The 18,846-nt window shown below is 44.8% G+C and overlaps 1 protein-coding gene across 12 annotated transcripts in view; it reads left to right on the top strand.

The window, feature by feature from the left end:
• NAV1 (neuron navigator 1) overlaps window positions 1–18,846 on the top strand; it is a 950,201-nt gene that overhangs the window by 811,151 nt on the left and 120,204 nt on the right. For all 12 annotated transcript variants that reach the window (XM_069238908.1, XM_069238913.1, XM_069238909.1 and 9 more), the window contains one exon: window positions 3,673–3,835. In XM_069238908.1, the coding sequence (XP_069095009.1) occupies window positions 3,673–3,835 (163 nt within the window). The remainder of the gene's footprint in view (window positions 1–3,672; window positions 3,836–18,846) is intronic.

Below are 18,846 nucleotides of genomic sequence, written 5' to 3' on the forward strand. Positions count from 1 at the left end.
CTCGTCTCTCAGCGGCAGGCTGGCAGAGACCAGTCAGTCCTGTACTGAACAATTGGGTAAAAATCAGGGGGCATCTCTAAGATGCCCTCTGTGTGCATTTTTTAATAAATCCAACACTGGCATCAGTGTGGGTTTATTATTCTGAGAAGTTTGATACCAAACTTCCCAGTTTTCAGTGTAGCCATTATGGAGCTGTGGAGTTCGTTTTTGACAGACTCTCAGCCCATATGCTCTTATGGCTACCCTGCACTTACAATGTCTAAGGTTTTGCTTAGACACTGTAGGGGCATAGTGCTCATGCACATATGCCCTCACCTGTGGTATAGTGCACCCTGCCTTAGGGCTGTAAGGCCTACTAGAGGGGTGACTTACCTATGCCACAGGCAGTGTGAGGTTGGCATGGCACCCTGAGGGGAGTGCCATGTCGACTTAGTCATTTTCTCCCCACCAGCACACACAAGCTGGCAAGCAGTGTGTCTGTGCTGAGTGAGGGGTCCCTATGGTGGCATAAGACATGCTGCAGCCCTTAGAGACCTTCCCTGGCATCAGGGCCCTTGGTACCAGGGGTACCAGTTACAACGGACTTATCTGTGTGCCAGGGTTGTGCCAATTGTGGAGACAATGGTACATTTTAGGTGAAAGAACACTGGTGCTGGGGCCTGGTTAGCAGGGTCCCAGCACACTTCTCAGTCAAGTCAGCATCAGTATCAGGCAAAAAGTGGGGGGTAACTGCAACAGGGAGCCATTTCTTTACATCATGGCTCTGATTTTCACTGCCACATGACTCCTTATACAGGAATCAATGCAAGATGGTGAGCATAGCTCTGAAAACTTTGCTAATACTTCAAAACACCAGGGCTTCGTATTTTTCTTGGACTGAGAGAAAATGCTATGCTGTATGTTCCCAGTGCTACGATGTGTGATGGCAGAGCAACATCGATCTAAAGTACTAAAAGCAAACTGTAACATCACAGGAAATACTTGCATGTCTGAGCACTGGGTCCTTTGAGGCCTGTAAAAGGAAAAACAACAAATGTGAGCACTAAAGCTGTTGGCATTAAACGTCCACAATGCAGCTCCCTCTCATAGTGCCTGTTGACTTTATGCTGGACCTGTAAGCTGTCCATTTCTTTGCTGTCTTTTGGATAAATTCGCCCTATAGAAATTTCACAAACAGCTCTCTGCCCATGTGGCATGTAAGTGGTATAAGAGCACATGTAAATCAGAACCAAGACCTCAACACGCACTACTTTTAATTGACATTTGTTTTCTGAAAACACATCTTTGTTGTAGATTGAATTTACCGGCTACTGGCCCACATATTTTCTAATTTGAAATCAAATAAAATTCTATCATAGTCTGTCTAATCATAAACCTCTGTTTGCAGTATTTGTCTCTAAATTGCTGGCCAAACATGCCAGAAGCCCAAACTTTTATACCACTATATTTGCGACCACTTTTAAGACACACAGGCTTTATTTCAGTAGCATAAAGTTTCATATTTAGGAAGTGGGATTAGATATTATTTTTGGTACGAAACAATAACCCAAAATAGAATAATATTTACTGCAGAATTGTACATAACCATAAGGGGCCTAGAATGTATGTGACCGACTTTGACTCACCCCAAGACTGTCACATTTGGTCCACATTCACCTCGCTTTGGGTATACAGTTAACAAGCAGTTAACTATTGTAGGAAGATAATCACCTAGCATATGAAAATCCATATTTAGTATGGTTCCATATTTAACTAGCAGTGTGGGCTATTTGTGTGCCCATACAACTGAATATCTACTTTAGAGAACTAACAAGCATTGGTAGGTATTTAGTACCATTGTAATCAGTAATTGTCTCTCATTGATCCATATTTATCTTCCATGGCAAAACCAGCCACCAGCATGGCTAGAACATTAAGTGCGATGGTTAAGCCATTTAATATAGGGGAAGCAATCATCCATCTTATGAAAGCCTATGACATTGGTAGTACTTTACCTAGTGTAGACTGCAGGCATCTCCTCCCAGCACAGCCTACCTATCCCACTTCACTAGGTGTCTTAATCTTGGTAGTGACTGGGTGTAGGACACATCTGCTCACTGAGAATCATTAACTTGGTGTGCACTTCTGCCCTTTCTTGTGCAGATCATCCTCCTCCTGTCCACTTCCGCTCCTACCTCTGTATAAAAAGTACAACATTTCAGAAGAAAGCTCTGGTTATGTCTGATGTGTAAACTCTGTAGTCTCTTTTGAAGGTGACATTAAACATTGCACTTTGTTCCTCAGATTCACCAGTGTGCCTCTGGAAGGATGAATGTGAGAGTACAACTCATTCATTGAATAGAACACACTTAGTCAGAAATATTTAATTAACTTTGTCAATTAAGTGAACTACTCATTTCGAGGTATATATGTGTAATAAATAAGTACTGCTAAGCTTTAGAAATATTCAACGGTGAAGTTTTATTGCAAAATGTTGAATCTTTCTCTTGCGACTTAACTACAATCTCTCAAGATGCTGGACGTTCAAAAGCAGATCGTAGTTCCAACTTCAGTTTCAAATATTAGATTCCATGGTGACTTGAGCTCCGTGCCATTTTTTCCAAGGTGAAGCGCAGTACATTATCCAGCAGTGCGTGGGGCCGGCTGATGGTCATTCACATTAAAACAAGTAGCGAAGGGTCACACACAATGTCAGTAGGTGACTGAAGAATAGAGTTTGCTTCAAAGAGATATGTGTATCAATATAATTTTTCTGCCTGCGTGATGCCCACATCAGACTATTAATGCCGATGCATGTAGTTTATGACTATGATCAAAGTCTCAATTATGAGGAGGACATCTTCAAAGGTTTCAAATTAATTTGGGATCCGTTATCACACAGCAATTTGTTTTCAAAGTTTAAAATGTCATTGATATGTACTTAAGCTCCCAGAATTTATTAGGGGCCCAAGAGTAGTTTTAAAGTGTTGTGTTTATATTATTCACATTTATTACAAAGGCAGACATTATCAAAATTAAATGTTGTGAAACTGTAAATTAACCTTGCTACTATTAAGGCAAAAACAGATCAAAACTAACAAGTGTGCATAAAAGTAAAAAAAATAAAAAATACTGTAAATCCTTAGAAAAGATATAGAAACGGTGATCGATTTGCTCTCCCGTAGAAATAAACAACAGAACATAATGGACTCTTCTCTGGGAATATTCTATTAAATTTCAAGCAATTGTTCCTGTGTGTACCTGAAGGTACCTGAAGATAATTGAGTACACCGTGGGACTCTGTGAGATCCCCGTGTCCCTCGGCACATCAGGCTTCCTACCTGTCAGGCACAGGAGTCCTTCGAAGGCAGCTAAAGATTAGTATTTAGTACTACACAACAATAATTCACACAGGTGGCAAGGTGTAAACAGCGTCCTCCTGTTACAAACATCATGTACTGTGCTCCTTGGCGAGGGAGCTCTCTGTCACTTTGAAGTGTCTGTCCGGTGTCTGATAACTGAATACATTTTTCATTACTATATTGATGCTATTCAGTTCAAGTGACTAAGGCCAGCCTCCCCCTCAGGCTGAAGTGCCTTGTATGGGCTCTGGTTGGTTGGGAAGGAACCGGATCTAACGGACCTCGGGCTCTAACTTCATGACCTTCTTTCGCTTGGACTTTTTCTCCCCAGCTGGAAGTCGATCTGCTGAAAGCTGAGAATGACCGCCTGAAAGTGCCTGGTTCCCCGTCCGTTCCTGGCTGCACCACCTCCGCAACCTCCTCCCCAAGGCGCTCCCTCGGACTGGCCCTCACGCACTCCTTCAGCCTCAGTCTGGCAGACTCTGCAAACCCAGGTATGTTTGTTTCAATGTTTAGGCCGTCATTACGAAAAACTGAATTTCACCTGAGTGATACAACAGGTCAAATTACCGCATCCACAATTCCAAGAGCCTCTGGGACTGAAATATGTCTGTGTTCCAGCACCAAACATTCCAGGCTCAGGAATACACAGGACGGCTCCTTCATACTGCGGGGGCTGCGGGCGGCAGCGCAGCCTGCCTCCCCCTGCCCCCCTCCAGACCCCTGCGGCATTATAGGGGTAGCAGACATCGGCCACATTGAAAATGCTGAGGCCTATACTGACCACACATCCTGCACCCTACCTACACACGACCCCTACCCGCACCCCAACAATTTCCACCTACTTTAAGGAGAAAAGTCAGTATTTTTCCTTCTCCAGAAGAAGGGAAACCCACATGCAAATGGACCCTGTGGTACTGAGTATTTGCAGTAATTCCATGTTCTTAGAAGAAATCTTATCATTGGTGTTTTGTGTGGGGGTATTGCCCTGAATCAAGGATTCCTGTCCCCCAGTATCCCAGCCTCAAACACCTGTATACTCATTCATAGCTGCCAGGTTTTCAGATTGCTCATGTTTGACCTTTGCGTGGTTTCTGCATACTGGAGAGTGACATTGTAGTTAAATGGGTGATATTTCAAGTTGCACTTACTGTGTGTGTAATAAATTTTAAAATGATAGAAAGGGAGGGGAGAGTCCAGCCAAAAGACTTCCTGAGAATGCCAGACTTGTGGAGAGGTTGTAGGAACTTCAAACCGGAAGGCCTGGACTCTTAACCTCCCAATAATTCCAGTACTAGGTTAATAAGTGGTGAGTTCCCACATCAAGAATTTCTATTAATAAAAAGCCTTATAAACACTGTACATAGTATTGGTAAATATTCAGCAGTCATTTATTAAATTTGAAAAAGAGATCGTGAGTAGCTGCAAAGCGAAACGTCTCTCAAATTCCACAGTTGCCAGAAGTTCCACTGATTTAGAGCCCAGTTGGCTCTTGACAAACTTAAAGAAGATGTTGAGTTCCAAAAATCAGCAAAATTACAGTTCAATTGACAAATGCCCAAGTTGAAGAGAGATCAGGTTGCAGTATTCAGAAGACTAACAGCCAACACGTGTTTCGCCCCTTTAGCGAATAAGCAAGGGCTTTCTCAAGGCTGTGGGAAATATATATAAACAGTATAAGTCACAAACTGGACAATGGTGCTACCAAAAACCTTAGGTGCAAGCCATGCGAGTCCTAATGTGCTCCCATAGGGTGAGGCCAATAGATATAGAAGGTGTAGCCCGGACAAAATCCCAAGTATTGTCCTAGGACAAAGAGTCATTAAAGGAATGTGAAAATGAAGCCATATGTGAAAAATAGGAGAAATAAACATATTACTCAAAGATGTGAAGGAGAATGGGAATAAAGTCCGATAGAGCAAAATAGAATTATAACTGTCCAATCAGAGTAGTAAAAAAAGTGCAAGCTGGCACTCGCGTGATGTTAATGCATACATGCTCAACGAGGTGCAAGAGAATAATTACTATTTAAAGCAAAATATGGAAAAATTTGAAAAAATTCAGGTGAAAGGAAACTTAAAATGAGTAGCGTACCTAGTTCAATACGTATTGAAAAACTTCTGACATCAATTGTCACATTTAAGGGTTTAGATCTGGACATAGAATTGTAGATAACGTATTTAGAGAAAGCACTTATAGAGACATTATTTACAAATTAAAAATAAGAACACCCAAAGATGTATGGAATAAAATTGTGGCCCCCTCTATCATGTCACATATTTGAAATTCAACAATACTGAAAGGACTGATAACTAAAAACACAGGTAAGGAACTTATGTGGTATGAAAGATAAATAATAACAGCAGGCTCGCTATGTGCAATGCATCAAAGAGCCTCAAAGTCTTAAACTGGTGCTCCCCGTCTGTTAACTTACATGGGCTCTGAAATTGAGGTTACACAGCGAACAGATGGCATCTGACAATCAGTGAAAGAATCGGATAAATGTACTTTACCTAGCGAAACGGGAACAAGTAAGTGAAGCCGAGCAATCCCGGCGCGTCCTGCGGTGAATCGCTAAGACGCGCCGGAGAGCAACGCGGATTTAATGGCAATCGTCCCTTCTCTGTTTCGAGGGAAGCGAAACAGAAGAGGGACAAAAAATACGTGCAGCGTTCAATAAACTAGCGGCGCCATTTTGAAAGTGGGCGATACTGAGACTAGATAGAAATACGAAATATATATAGTGTTAGAGGAACGATGGACACATGGGAAATTATGGAACCCAATCGAAGGGGAATAACAGGCAAAAGAATAATAGCCAAACAGAATTACTTAAAAGCCCAAGAAGAAGGAAAAATAAGAGGCGAGAGACACCTGTATACTCATTCATAGCTGCCAGGTTTTCAGATTGCTCTTGTTTGACATTTGCGTGGTTTCTGCATACTGGAGAGTGACATTGTAGTTAAATGGGTGATATTTCAAGTTGCACTTACTGTGTGTGTAATCAATTTTAAAATGATGACTTTAAGATTTGCAGTAATTTCTCAGCTGCGGGCTAGGACTTCGTAGCACTATAGAGACCCAAGTGACTAGACAGTTTTTTTCTAGTTATTCTCTAGTTATTCACAGATATGCTTACCTTCCCTGTCGGTGGCATACCTGCTCACTCCATTAGCAGTGCCATCAGCAGCAGATCAGCCCGTCCTACAATGTTGCACATACCTAACATGAGCCTGGCAGCTGCCCCTCAGTGAACTGGTACGCTCCCTGGTCAAGTAGACGTTTTGGTGGTGAAATGGTGGGAGCTATGAGCAGATTCAGAAGTACTTGTTCTTGGTGGCGGTGAATACTGGCTTATGTAATGCACTGACCTTAGACTGAACACCTCACATAAACACAAAGGCCTAGATAGTGCCTCTAGGCATCACTGGCCCCAAATATCAACTTTAAAATAAATAAAAAAGTGTTTCACAAAGCTTGACTTGTGTTTTCGAATTCTGTGCTGCTATGGTTACCCTTCGCTGAGGGAACATAGACAGTAGAGGAATAGTGTTTTTTACAACAACCCTACGCTCCAAACAGGAGGTTGCTTAACTCCTCCTAACCCAGTTAACACAGCGTGTTCAACCACCAGCATATATGCTAATATTGTCATAAATGCAAACCTATTTGACAGCAACGCATTTTCTTTGAGATTTGCCTCTTGGAGTTGTCGCCGGGACTAAAGATATGCAATGTATGCCAGGAAAACGGCAGGCTCACAGATCCACATGATGCCGCCCCAGGCGCTTGCTGTTAGTGTACGTTTTTTAGGTTCACTCCCCTTACAATGAGCCGCTCCGCGCCGGATGCCAGCCACACAAGTGTCTCCCAGCGAAGCCGGACCTCCACAGCACGGATTGTTGTTCTACCGATGTGCCATTTAAAGATATGTCTTTGAAATAGCATGCATTTAATTGAATAATACATGTTTGCTGATAGCAGCAGCTATTATTGCAGGTATGTTGCAAATTCTCCCAGCTGCCGCTAGATGGCAGTGCTTAACTGTAATTTCTGAAATCGATGATTACAATGGTGTTGATGACAGCGAGCCTTGGAAACACTGTATGAAGCGCTGAAATGACGCTGACTGCCCCGAAGTGAGCGCGCAGTCTACTTTTATTAATAGCTCCTGCAGCAATGGGAAGCACCATGATCCCAACTGTGTCCAAGAGTTATTCATTTGCGTGACTACTCCGTTGTATTGCGGTGATGCATGCACCAGCACCAAAATGCATTGTTACATGGCAATTGGCAAGACTGCTCATTAAAAACACACACATCTTCCGAAGCCACTCGGGAGACCGTTTTCTATCCAAACTGCAAAAATTGGGATCAAGCAATATAAGCTTTAATTGTAGTAAAATGCCACGCAAAACACACATAATCAGACGAGAATGCAAGTACCGTAAATGTGCCTTAGGAAAGAGTCCAAAGACAAATTAGCCAAGTCAGAAGAGAAATGCTTGGGGGGCCGAAATCTTGAACACTGATTTCAGGCATGCTCACAGTAGACAATATGAAGAAGTAGCCAAAGTTCAAAGGCAGGCGTTGGGATGGAAAGAAGTGGATAGTTTCCCTTTGTTAAATAAAATGACATTGTGACTCGCCAACTTTCTGTTGGGTATCGGGTGACCACTTGGCATCGAGACAGATTCTGGGCAGGACTGTAAACAATTCAGGACAAAGGGTCAAAATTCAGGACAAAAATTGAGGGCGAAGGGTCAAAATTCAGGACAAAAATGTAAGCACAAACGTCAGTTTTATAGACACACCCAAGAGAGGCCATACGTTACTATGTTATCAGTGCATTTATTTACTCTTTTTTTTTTTTTTTTTTTTTTTAAACATACCACTATATATTCACTGTGGTCTTTTTGTGATTGCCTCCTGGTATGCTACATTCAGGTGACACATTACTCCCTTGTTCAGTAGTAAATTATTGCCCTTCACACTGTGTGAAGGCCATCACCCCTACCAAAATCTACCCAATCTTTCTTGAAGAGAAAGTAACAGCAACATTTTGATTATGTTTTTAAACATTTTAAAACCCCCTGGCAAACAGTTTGGGAAACATTAAGGTTATTAACCTTATGCTAGTTTGAGCAAATTGAGCAAAAACACCTGGCTCACTCTAACCACCCATTAACTTTCAACCTAACATTTTTTTATGAGGCAGGGCAGATGGTGTGGACGACACTCACAGTACTAGAGTGTATGTCTGGTACTCTACATTTATCTCAGAACTCTGAGTCCAGACTACCAATCAAAGATAATAAGAGGGGGATGAAATCTAGATCAACTGGGAGATCCAAAGCAACTGATTCAAAGGGTTGTTGCTAAGAACTGGATAAATAAGGAAGAGAAGAACAAGGTGGGACAATTCCTAAAATCAGACAAGATGGGTGCACCAAGACTATTGGAAGGTATTGCGTACCTAGGGAGCTGTCTCTGCAGACAGGAGAGAAACCGAAGAGGCACTGTCAAGTGGTTGAACAAGCAGCACCCACTCACCTTGGCAAACTCCTATGGTGCAGGGGTCTGCTGTTCATGCTTGTGAAGTGTGAGCAGGGGCCAGACCCCTTGCAAGGATGTGCAAGGCAATTTCCCGCTTTGTCCATGTCTTAAAATGGTTTTGCACTTGAGCAAAAGCCAAACTAGTGATCTGGGTTATCCCTAAGTGTCAACTACACATTGAATCTTAAAAATATTTGGGGTGTAAATTGCACAAACAAAATGTAAACATTTTAAAATGTAATTAGTGTTTCTTTAACATATGGCACTGATTCCCCTTTATATACAATTTGACCTCAGCTTGAACTGGGAACCAGTTACCTTTCAATAACAAGTGATTAAAATCTATCATTCCCCCAATGATTTGCAGGATGGACATCTGAGCAGAGCGTCACAGTCCTTTCGAGGCCAGTTTGCTTTTTGGTCATCTCGTCTGCTTTCTCTAGTGAGCCACGTGGCACTAGTGAAGATGGTGTGCTATCCCGATGATAGTATTATTTTGCAAACCTTCCCCTGCTTATCCTTCATTCCATCTTCAGACACGCCACACATCTGATTTGGTCACTGGGGTGTCATCGGGTAGCTCTTTCCACCCTATAGCCACCCGGGACTGTGGGTGAATTAGGCCTTCTGGGCTTATAATGCTTTTATTTAGCTGCACATGTCCAATGGGTGGCTCACTGGCTTTCTGTCCACTTCCCTACATGAGATGGGGTTTATTGGTAAAGACTTTTAAGAAGGGCTTACTGGACTGCTTATTGTTTCCTACTGACCTTTCTAAGGATCACCATGCACAGCTTTCTCTTGCCTTGCTAGAACCTATGAGCTCACTGACTCAAAGAAACCCTGCGCTTCCTCACTACCTTTGCTAAGCCTTCCCACTCTCACATGACTGCTGTGCTCAGAGCAACTCTATTAGTTGTCAAGCTGCAGGTGTCTTAAAATAGGGGGATTTCTTTTCTGGACGGCGAGCTACTAAATTTCCAAACCCTTGTGGCAGACTACCATCTTCACCCCGGTTAACTCCTTACTTACAACCATCTTAAACAATCATTAAATGCCTTATTTCATATCTGCCACCCAGGACTAACCCTACGTGAGATCTGCCAGAAGCTCTACCCCATAGGGCTGGTGGCAAACTGATAAAATAATTGTACAGACCTTTCCTGCAACATGGACACCACTCCAGGTCTTCTCGTCATACTACCTGGGTGACTGATGTGGCCAAACCTCTGCACGTTACGGACTAAATTAAAATACTGGACTTTCCCCACAAAGTATCCTACGGCTATCACTTTAAGTACATTCATAGAGCTTCCTTAAGAATGAATTCTGTCGGTTGCTTGCCATTGGCTCTGAGGTTTGCAACTCACATTTCATTGCTTTCAATTTGCTGGCTTTATTTGTTTTAGGCTATTCAGCTTGAGTTTGCCCCTTACATTGCCCAAACCTTATTTACAGTGTCCTTCTGAGTGCTCCCTTTCTGTAAACAGGCCTGTAAATCTTGAACTTATCTCATCACATTTTCTGTGCATTGAAAGAACAAGGTCAAATGTCAGGCTCTGTCTTCGGTGGGAAGTTAGTGTTTACTTTTCTTTCTCTGACTTCAAAGAGAGAGGGTTTATGCGAAAATCTTGCTGGATACTGGGGGTAGGAAAGATGTATTTCTATCACATAACAACAATTAAATAAACCTAAGAATATATCAGAATTAGGAGTACAAATGAAGCATATTTTTGTTAATTATGAACTGTGCTGGAAACAAATACCTTTTATATTATTAAAACAAATCATTACATTAAGTGATGCAATTCCCACACATCGTCTGTGCACTGTGTAGTTTTATTTGAAAAACTGTTTGTGCAAATGTAATGATCATTTCAATCAAAAACATGTTGTCTGTAATGGCAGTGTGTTACTACATCATGCATACTCGACACCACTCTGCACCACTCCACACCACTGCACTCTATTCTGCACACTCCGTGCCATCGCACTGTCGGACACTGCAATCTTGACCAGTCTGAACCACTCCACTCTGACACTGCATTCTATGCTACTTCACACTACGCCTCTCTACACTGTACCACTGTACTCTATACCACTGCGCTTTACACCTCTCTACACCACTGCGCTCTGCGCCTTTCCACGCTATACCCCTCAAGTCTAGGCAACACCAATCTACTCCGCACAACTCCATTTTATGCCACTCTGCAACACTGCTCTGTACGCCACGGCACTCTATGCTAGTGCCATTTACTCTGTAATTGTCAACTCTATGCCCCTGCAGTCTGCATCAATACACTGTACGACACTCTAATCTACTCTGCACCACTGCACTCTATGCCATCACAGTCTATGCTACGCTACACAACTCCATTCTACCCTGCACCTCTCCACACTATGCCACCTCACTCTACTGTGAGTTACACCACTGCACTCTGCACCACTGCACTCTTCCCTGCACCTCTCCACTCTATGCCACTCGATGCCACTGCATTGTACTCTGAAACAATCTGTTCTACGCCACTGCTTTCTATGCCTCTCTGCCCCACTGCACTCTTAACCACTGCACTCTACTTCAATGCACTCTACACCAAATGCACTCTACACCAAATGCACTCTAAACAGCTGCACTATATGCCACTGTACTCTACTCTGCCCTGCTGTACTCTGCCACTCTACTCCACCCCCCTGTACTCTATGCCACTATACACCACTGCACTCTGACACTCTACTCTGCAATACTGCACTGGCCGCCACTATACTCTACTCTATAGCACTGCACTCTATACCACTGCACTCTATACCACTGCACTCTATACCACTGCACTCTATACCACTGCACTCTATACCACTGCACTCTATACCACTGCACTCTATATCACTCAACTCTGCATAACTCTACACTACGCCAATGCACTTTACAGCACTATATTCTACTCTGCACTGCACCACTCTTCACTACTCCACTCTGCCACTCAAATCTGTTCTGCACTCTGTCACTGCACCACTCTACACTACTGCACTTTCCGCCACTCTATTGTATGCTACTCTACTCCAGCACACTCTCTGCCATTCTACTCTGCCCCCACGCCACTCTTTGGCACTGCACTCTACGCCAATGTACTCTAAACAACTGCAACATATGCCACTGCCTTTAGTCTGCACACCTGTACTGTACGCCACTCTACTCCACTCTACACAACTGCACTGACACGCTACTCTGCAACATTAGACTCCCCCCCCACTGCACTCTGTCACTGCACTCTGTCACTGCACTCTGTCACTGCACTCTGTCACTGCACTCTGTCACTGCACTCTGTCACTGCACTCTGTCACTGCACTCTGTCACTGCACTCTGTCACTGCACTCTGTCACTGCACTCTGTCACTGCACTCTGTCACTGCACTCTGTCACTCTCCTCCACACTACACTCTGTCACTCTCCTCCACACTACACTCTGTCACTCTCCTCCACACTACACTCTGTCACTCTCCTCCACACTACACTCTGTCACTCTCCTCCACTCTACACTACTCCACTCTCCTCCACTCTACACTACTCCACTCTCCTCCACTCTACACTACTCCACTCTCCTCCACTCTACACTACTCCACTCTCCTCCACTCTACACTACTCCACTCTCCTCCACTCTACACTACTCCACTCTCCTCCACTCTACACTACTCCTCTCTGTCACTCTACACTACTCCACTCTACACTACTCCACTCTACACTCTTCTCCACTCTACACTACTCCACTCTACACTCTTCTCCACTCTACACTACTCCACTCTACTCCACTCCACTCTACACTACTCCACTCTACACTACTCCACTCTACACTACTCCACTCTACACTACTCCACTCTACTCCACTCTACACTCTCCACTCTACACTACTCCACTCTACACTACTCCACTCTACACTACTCCACTCTACACTACACTACTCCACTCTACTCCACTCTACACTACTCCACTCTACACTACTCCACTCTACACTACTCCACTCTACACTACTCCACTCTCCACTCTTCTCCACTCTTCTCCACTCTACACTCTCCACTCTACACTACTCCACTCTACACTACTCCACTCTACACTACTCCACTCTACACTACTCCACTCTACACTACACTACTCCACTCTACTCCACTCTACACTACTCCACTCTACACTACTCCACTCTACACTACTCCACTCTACACTACTCCACTCTCCACTCTTCTCCACTCTTCTCCACTCTACACTACTCCACTCTACTCTACTCCACTCTACACTCTCCACTCTACTCTACTCTACACTACTCCACTCTACACTACTCCACTCTCCACTCTCCACTCTACTCCACTCTACACTACTCCACTCTACACTACTCCACTCTACACTACTCCACTCTACTCCACTCTACACTACTCCACTCTACACTACTCCACTCTACACTACTCCACTCTACACTCTTCTCCACTCTACACTCTTCTCCACTCTACACTACTCCACTCTCCACTCTTCTCCACTCTACACTACTCCACTCTACACTACTCCACTCTACACTACTCCACACTCTCCACTCTACTCTACTCCACTCTACTCTACTCCACTCTACACTACTCCACTCTACACTACTCCACTCTACACTACTCCACTCTACTCCACTCTACACTACTCCACTCTACACTACTCCACTCTACACTACTCCACTCTACACTCTTCTCCACTCTACACTACTCCACTCTCCACTCTTCTCCACTCTACACTACTCCACTCTACACTACTCCACTCTACACTACTCCACTCTACACTACTCCACTCTACACTCTCCACTCTACACTCTCCACTCTACTCTACTCCACTCTACACTACTCCACTCTACACTACTCCACTCTACACTCTTCTCCACTCTTCTCCACTCTACACTACTCCACTCTCCACTCTTCTCTACACTACTCCACTCTACACTACTCCACTCTACACTCTCCACTCTACTCCACTCTACACTACTCCACTCTACACTACTCCACTCTACTCCACTCTACACTACTCTACACTACTCCACTCTACACTACTCCACTCTACTCCACTCTACACTACTCTACTCCACTCTACACTACTCTACTCCACTCTACACTACTCCACTCTACACTACTCCACTCTACACTACTCCACTCTACTCCACTCTACTCCACTCCACTCTACTCCACTCCACTCCACTCTACACTACTCCACTCTACTCCACTCTGTCACTCTCCACTCTACTCCACTCTGTCACTCTCCACTCTACTCCACTCTGTCACTCTCCACTCTCCACTCTACTCCACTCTGTCACTCTCCACTCTCCACTCTACTCCACTCTACTCCACTCTGTCACTCTCCACTCTACTCCACTCTGTCACTCTCCACTCTCCACTCTCCACTCTACACTCTACACTCTACTCCACTCTACTCCACTCTGTCACTCTCCACTCTGTCACTCTCCACTCTGTCACTCTCCACTCTGTCACTCTCCACTCTGTCACTCTCCACTCTACACTCTACTCCACTCTGTCACTCTCCACTCTCCACTCTACACTCTTCTCCACTCTACTCCACTCTGTCACTCTCCACTCTACACTCTACTCCACTCTACACTACTCCACTCTGCACCACTGCATTTCATGCCATTCAAGTCTACTCTGCATTCTATACCACTGCACTCTCTGCCACTCTAATGTAGGTCACTCTACTCCACTGCACTCTGCCACTCGACTCTGCTCCGTGCCACTGCACTTTAAACCACTGCACTCTACCACAGTGCACTCTAACTGCACTGTACCCCACTGTACTCTACTCTTCACCACCATACTCTACACCACTGCTCCTATGCCAATCTACTCCACTCTACAGCACTATGCCACTAACTTTGAGCCGTGCTGAACAGCAGCCACTCTGGTGTATAACATGGCTGAAACACATTAGCAAAGCTAATAACTCTTGCGTAGACTAGACCTATTGCCAATGTTTGTTAGTACTGTAAGGCACCGAGGTCCCTGAGAGAAATGTGAATGTGCAAGTCCTTATTTTAAACATGCATTACACACATAATATAGGGTGCTACAAAATGTGCAAATATATTTAGGTTAAATAAAAAAAAAGTCCTTCTAAAATGCAGATTTGAATAATACACAGTTCCGACCTTGTAGTAAAAATTTTTCTATAACAGTCAATTAAAACCACACACTCCACAGCTCACCATGGAACACCCTTACAGTACCTCTCTAAAAGAAAATATATTTGTCATCAGAAAGCTTCAAGTGACTCCTTTGATTAAAGTCAATGCAGTTTTCCAAGCCCCTTCACATTTTCAGATTTACCAGTTGCGTACATTTGCATTTCTATAGGGAAGGAGACTCCCTTGCAAGAAGGCCTGTTTCTTATCTGTCTGCCCCTCCCGCCTCCAGAGCACAGGCAGGAGACTTCCTGCCTTTCAATCCAGCTGTGAAAACTGATCTGTCCTAACTACATTTTGTACTTAAGCTGAAAGGCTAAAATTACGGACAAATGCTGTCTGTGAAGCCTTTTATCACGGATAGCTGACAGTAGGGCTAAATTGTGCGCAATCTGTGAAAATTACGGACAGGTGGTCACTGTAGTTGGTTATTGCAGTGGGTTAGATGGAATGCAGTGCTAAAGGGTTTTAGGTAGGTCATACAGAAAAATTCACAATGTTCAATAATCCAGCATCCAGGGCCGCACCAGTGAAGAGCTCAAGTAATGCGAGTAAAAGAACCCTGAAAGGTAGAATTCCAGTTAACCAAATCTCTGTACTGGGGAGCTTGACAGAAACCCAATAAAGTTAGTTGCTTCTCCTCGGGGATGTCATAGCAGACACATCTGGCTAGGTTTGATAAAAGGGGAGCAATCGATGTGATCTGCTTGTGCTTCTGCTATTTATTGTCCAATCAATGCAAGATAGGCTTTGGACCTAGCATAAGGAAATAGAAAAACCTAGGTTTAGTAAAACTAGGCAAAGGATGTCTGAGTGTAATGCAGAAAACAAGAAAACTGCCACAATGATCTGTCGTAATAGTCTCCTTTTCTGTGCCTTTTGCAGCAACCTTTTAGAGTGTTTGTAGGAAGCTGGCCTGGTGTGTGGTGGGTATCTAAGGGACTTACACCTTATACCAGGTCTAGGTATCCCCTATTAGTGTAGGCAGTGTCTAGAAGCCAGGCTCTCTAGAGTTAGCTGTGGATGAGCAGCCAAGGCTTATCTAGGAGACAGCAAAGCTCATGCAATACCACTGTAGTCACACAGCACTTACACACATGAAAGAAAACACTCAGTGTTACAAAAATAAAGGTACTTTATTTTAGTGACACAATTACCAAGAAATACTAGAGGCAACCCTCAAATAGGAGGTACGTAACACACTAGATATGTACACTAGTAATCAGCAATATGCATAGAAAGTGATAGAAAACATTACAAATAGACAATAGTGACCCTAGAGGAACCCAAACAATAAACAAAAAAGATGTAATGTGAATGTCGGACCCCCACCTAGGTAAGAGGAATGTGTAGAGGGGAGTTAGGGGTACTAGGAAATCCCAAAGGTAAGTAACACAGTGCCCCTTAGCGACCAGGTAGAAAGGAGTAAGTTACTGGATTTTCCCCAAGCCACCCAAAAGGAAGGAAAAGAATAAAATGCAACACCCAGACAAGACTGCAAGAAACCAGCAGTGGACTCCTGAAGAGGAAGACCTGTGGAAGAAGGGGACCAAGTCCTGAAGTCACAGAAGAGTCCAGGGGGAGCAGGAGCTACTACCCGCTCAGCTGTGGTTTCAAGAGTTGGTCAATGGTAGGATGAAGACGGTCAGGAATGCAGCCCTGGAGCAGGTGGAGAGTTCCTGGAGGATGCAGTCAATGTCCCACGCCGGATGGATGATTGCATTCAGTCATTGGCGTGGAAGAGCCACCAACAAGACTTGGCAAAGCAGAAGTCTGGGTGAAGCAAAAGTGGAACTGCCGGGAAACAGCAAGGTCCAAGAGGACTCAACCCACGGGAGATCCTAGGGGAACCCTGTAGGAAGTTGGCTCTGTATGTGCTATCTCAAAGTAAGGAATAGCATGCACAGAGTCCAAGGGTTCCCCTTAGAGGTAAAATAGTGGTAAAAAGAGATAATACTAATGCTCTATTTTGTGGTAGTGTGGTCGAGCAGTAGGCTTATCCAAGGAGTAGTGTTAAGCATTTGTTGTACATACACATAGACAATAAATGAGGTACACACACTCAGAGACAAATCCAGCCAATAGGTTTTGTTATAGAAAAATATCTTTTCTTAGTTTATTTTAAGAACCACAGGTTCAAATTTAACATGTAATATCTTGTTTGAAAGGTATTGCAGGTAAGTACATTAGGAACTTTGAATCATTTCAATTGCATGTATACTTTTCAAGTTATTCACAAATAGCTACTTTAAAAGTGGACACAGTGCAATTTTCACAGTTCCTGGGGGAGGTAAGTTTTTGTTAGTTTTACCAGGTAAGTAAGACACTTACAGGGTTCAGTTCTTGGTCCAAGGTAGCCCACCATTGGGGGTTCAGAGCAACCCCAAAGTTACCACACCAGCAGCTCAGGGCCGGTCAGGTGCAGAGTTCAAAGTGGTGCCCAAAACGCATAGGCTTCAATGGAGAGAAGGGGGTGCCCCGGTTCCAGTCTGCCAGCAGGTAAGTACCCGCGTCTTCGGAGGGCAGACCAGGGGGGTTTTGTAGGGCACCGGGGGGGACACAAGCCCACACAGAAATTTCACCCTCAGCGGCGCGGGGGCGGCCGGGTGCAGTGTTAGAACAAGCGTCGGGTTCGCAATGTAAGTCAATGAGAGATCAAGGGATCTCTTCAGCGCTGCAGGCAGGCAAGGGGGGGCTTCCTCGGGGAAACCTCCACTTGGGCAAGGGAGAGGGACTCCTGGGGGTCACTTCTGCAGTGAAAGTCCAGTCCTTCAGGTCCTGGGGGCTGCGGGTGCAGGGTCTTTTCCAGGCGTCGGGACTTAGGTTTCAGAGAGTCGCGGTCAGGGGAAGCCTCGGGATTCCCTCTGCAGGCGGCGCTGTGGGGGCTCAGGGGGGACAGGTTTTGGTACTCACAGTCGGAGAGTAGTCCGGGGGTCCTCCCTGAGGTGTTGGTTCTCCACCAGCCGAGTCGGGGTCGCCGGGTGCAGTGTTGCAAGTCTCACGCTTCTTGCGGGGAGTTGCAGGGTTCTTTAAAGCTGCTTCTTGAAACAAAGTTGCAGTCTTTTTGGAGCAGGTCCGCTGTCCTCAGGAGTTTCTTGTCATCGTCGAAGCAGGGCAGTCCTCAGAGGATTCAGAGGTCGCTGGTCCCTTTGGAAGGCGTCGCTGGAGCAGAGTTCTTTGGAAGGCAGGAGACAGGCCGGTGAGTTTCTGGAGCCAAGGCAGTTGTTGTCTTCTGGTCTTCCTCTGCAGGGGTTTTCAGCTGGGCAGTCCTTCTTCTTGTTGTTGCAGGAATCTAGTTTCTAGGTTCAGGGAGAGCCCTTAAATACTAAATTTAAGGGCGTGTTTAGGTCTGGGGGGTTAGTAGCCAATGGCTACTAGCCCTGAGGGTGAGTACACCCTCTTTGTGCCTCCTCCCAAGGGGAGGGGGTCACATCCCTAATCCTATTGGGGGAATCCTCCATCTGCAAGATGGAGGATTTCTAAAAGTTAGTCACCTCAGCTCAGGACACCTTAGGGGCTGTCCTGACTGGCCAGTGACTCCTCCTTGTTATTCTCATTATTTTCTCCGGTCTTGCCGCCAAAAGTGGGGGCCGGGCCGGAGGGGGCGGGCAACTCCACTAGCTGGAGTGTCCTGCGGTGCTGTGACAAAGGGGTGAGCCTTTGAGGCTCACCGCCAGGTGTTACAGCTCCTGCCTGGGGGAGGTGTTAGCATCTCCACCCAGTGCAGGCTTTGTTACTGGC

This window comes from Pleurodeles waltl, chromosome 6 (genome assembly GCF_031143425.1).
Source record: "Pleurodeles waltl isolate 20211129_DDA chromosome 6, aPleWal1.hap1.20221129, whole genome shotgun sequence".
Classification (NCBI taxonomy): Eukaryota; Metazoa; Chordata; class Amphibia; order Caudata; family Salamandridae; genus Pleurodeles; species Pleurodeles waltl.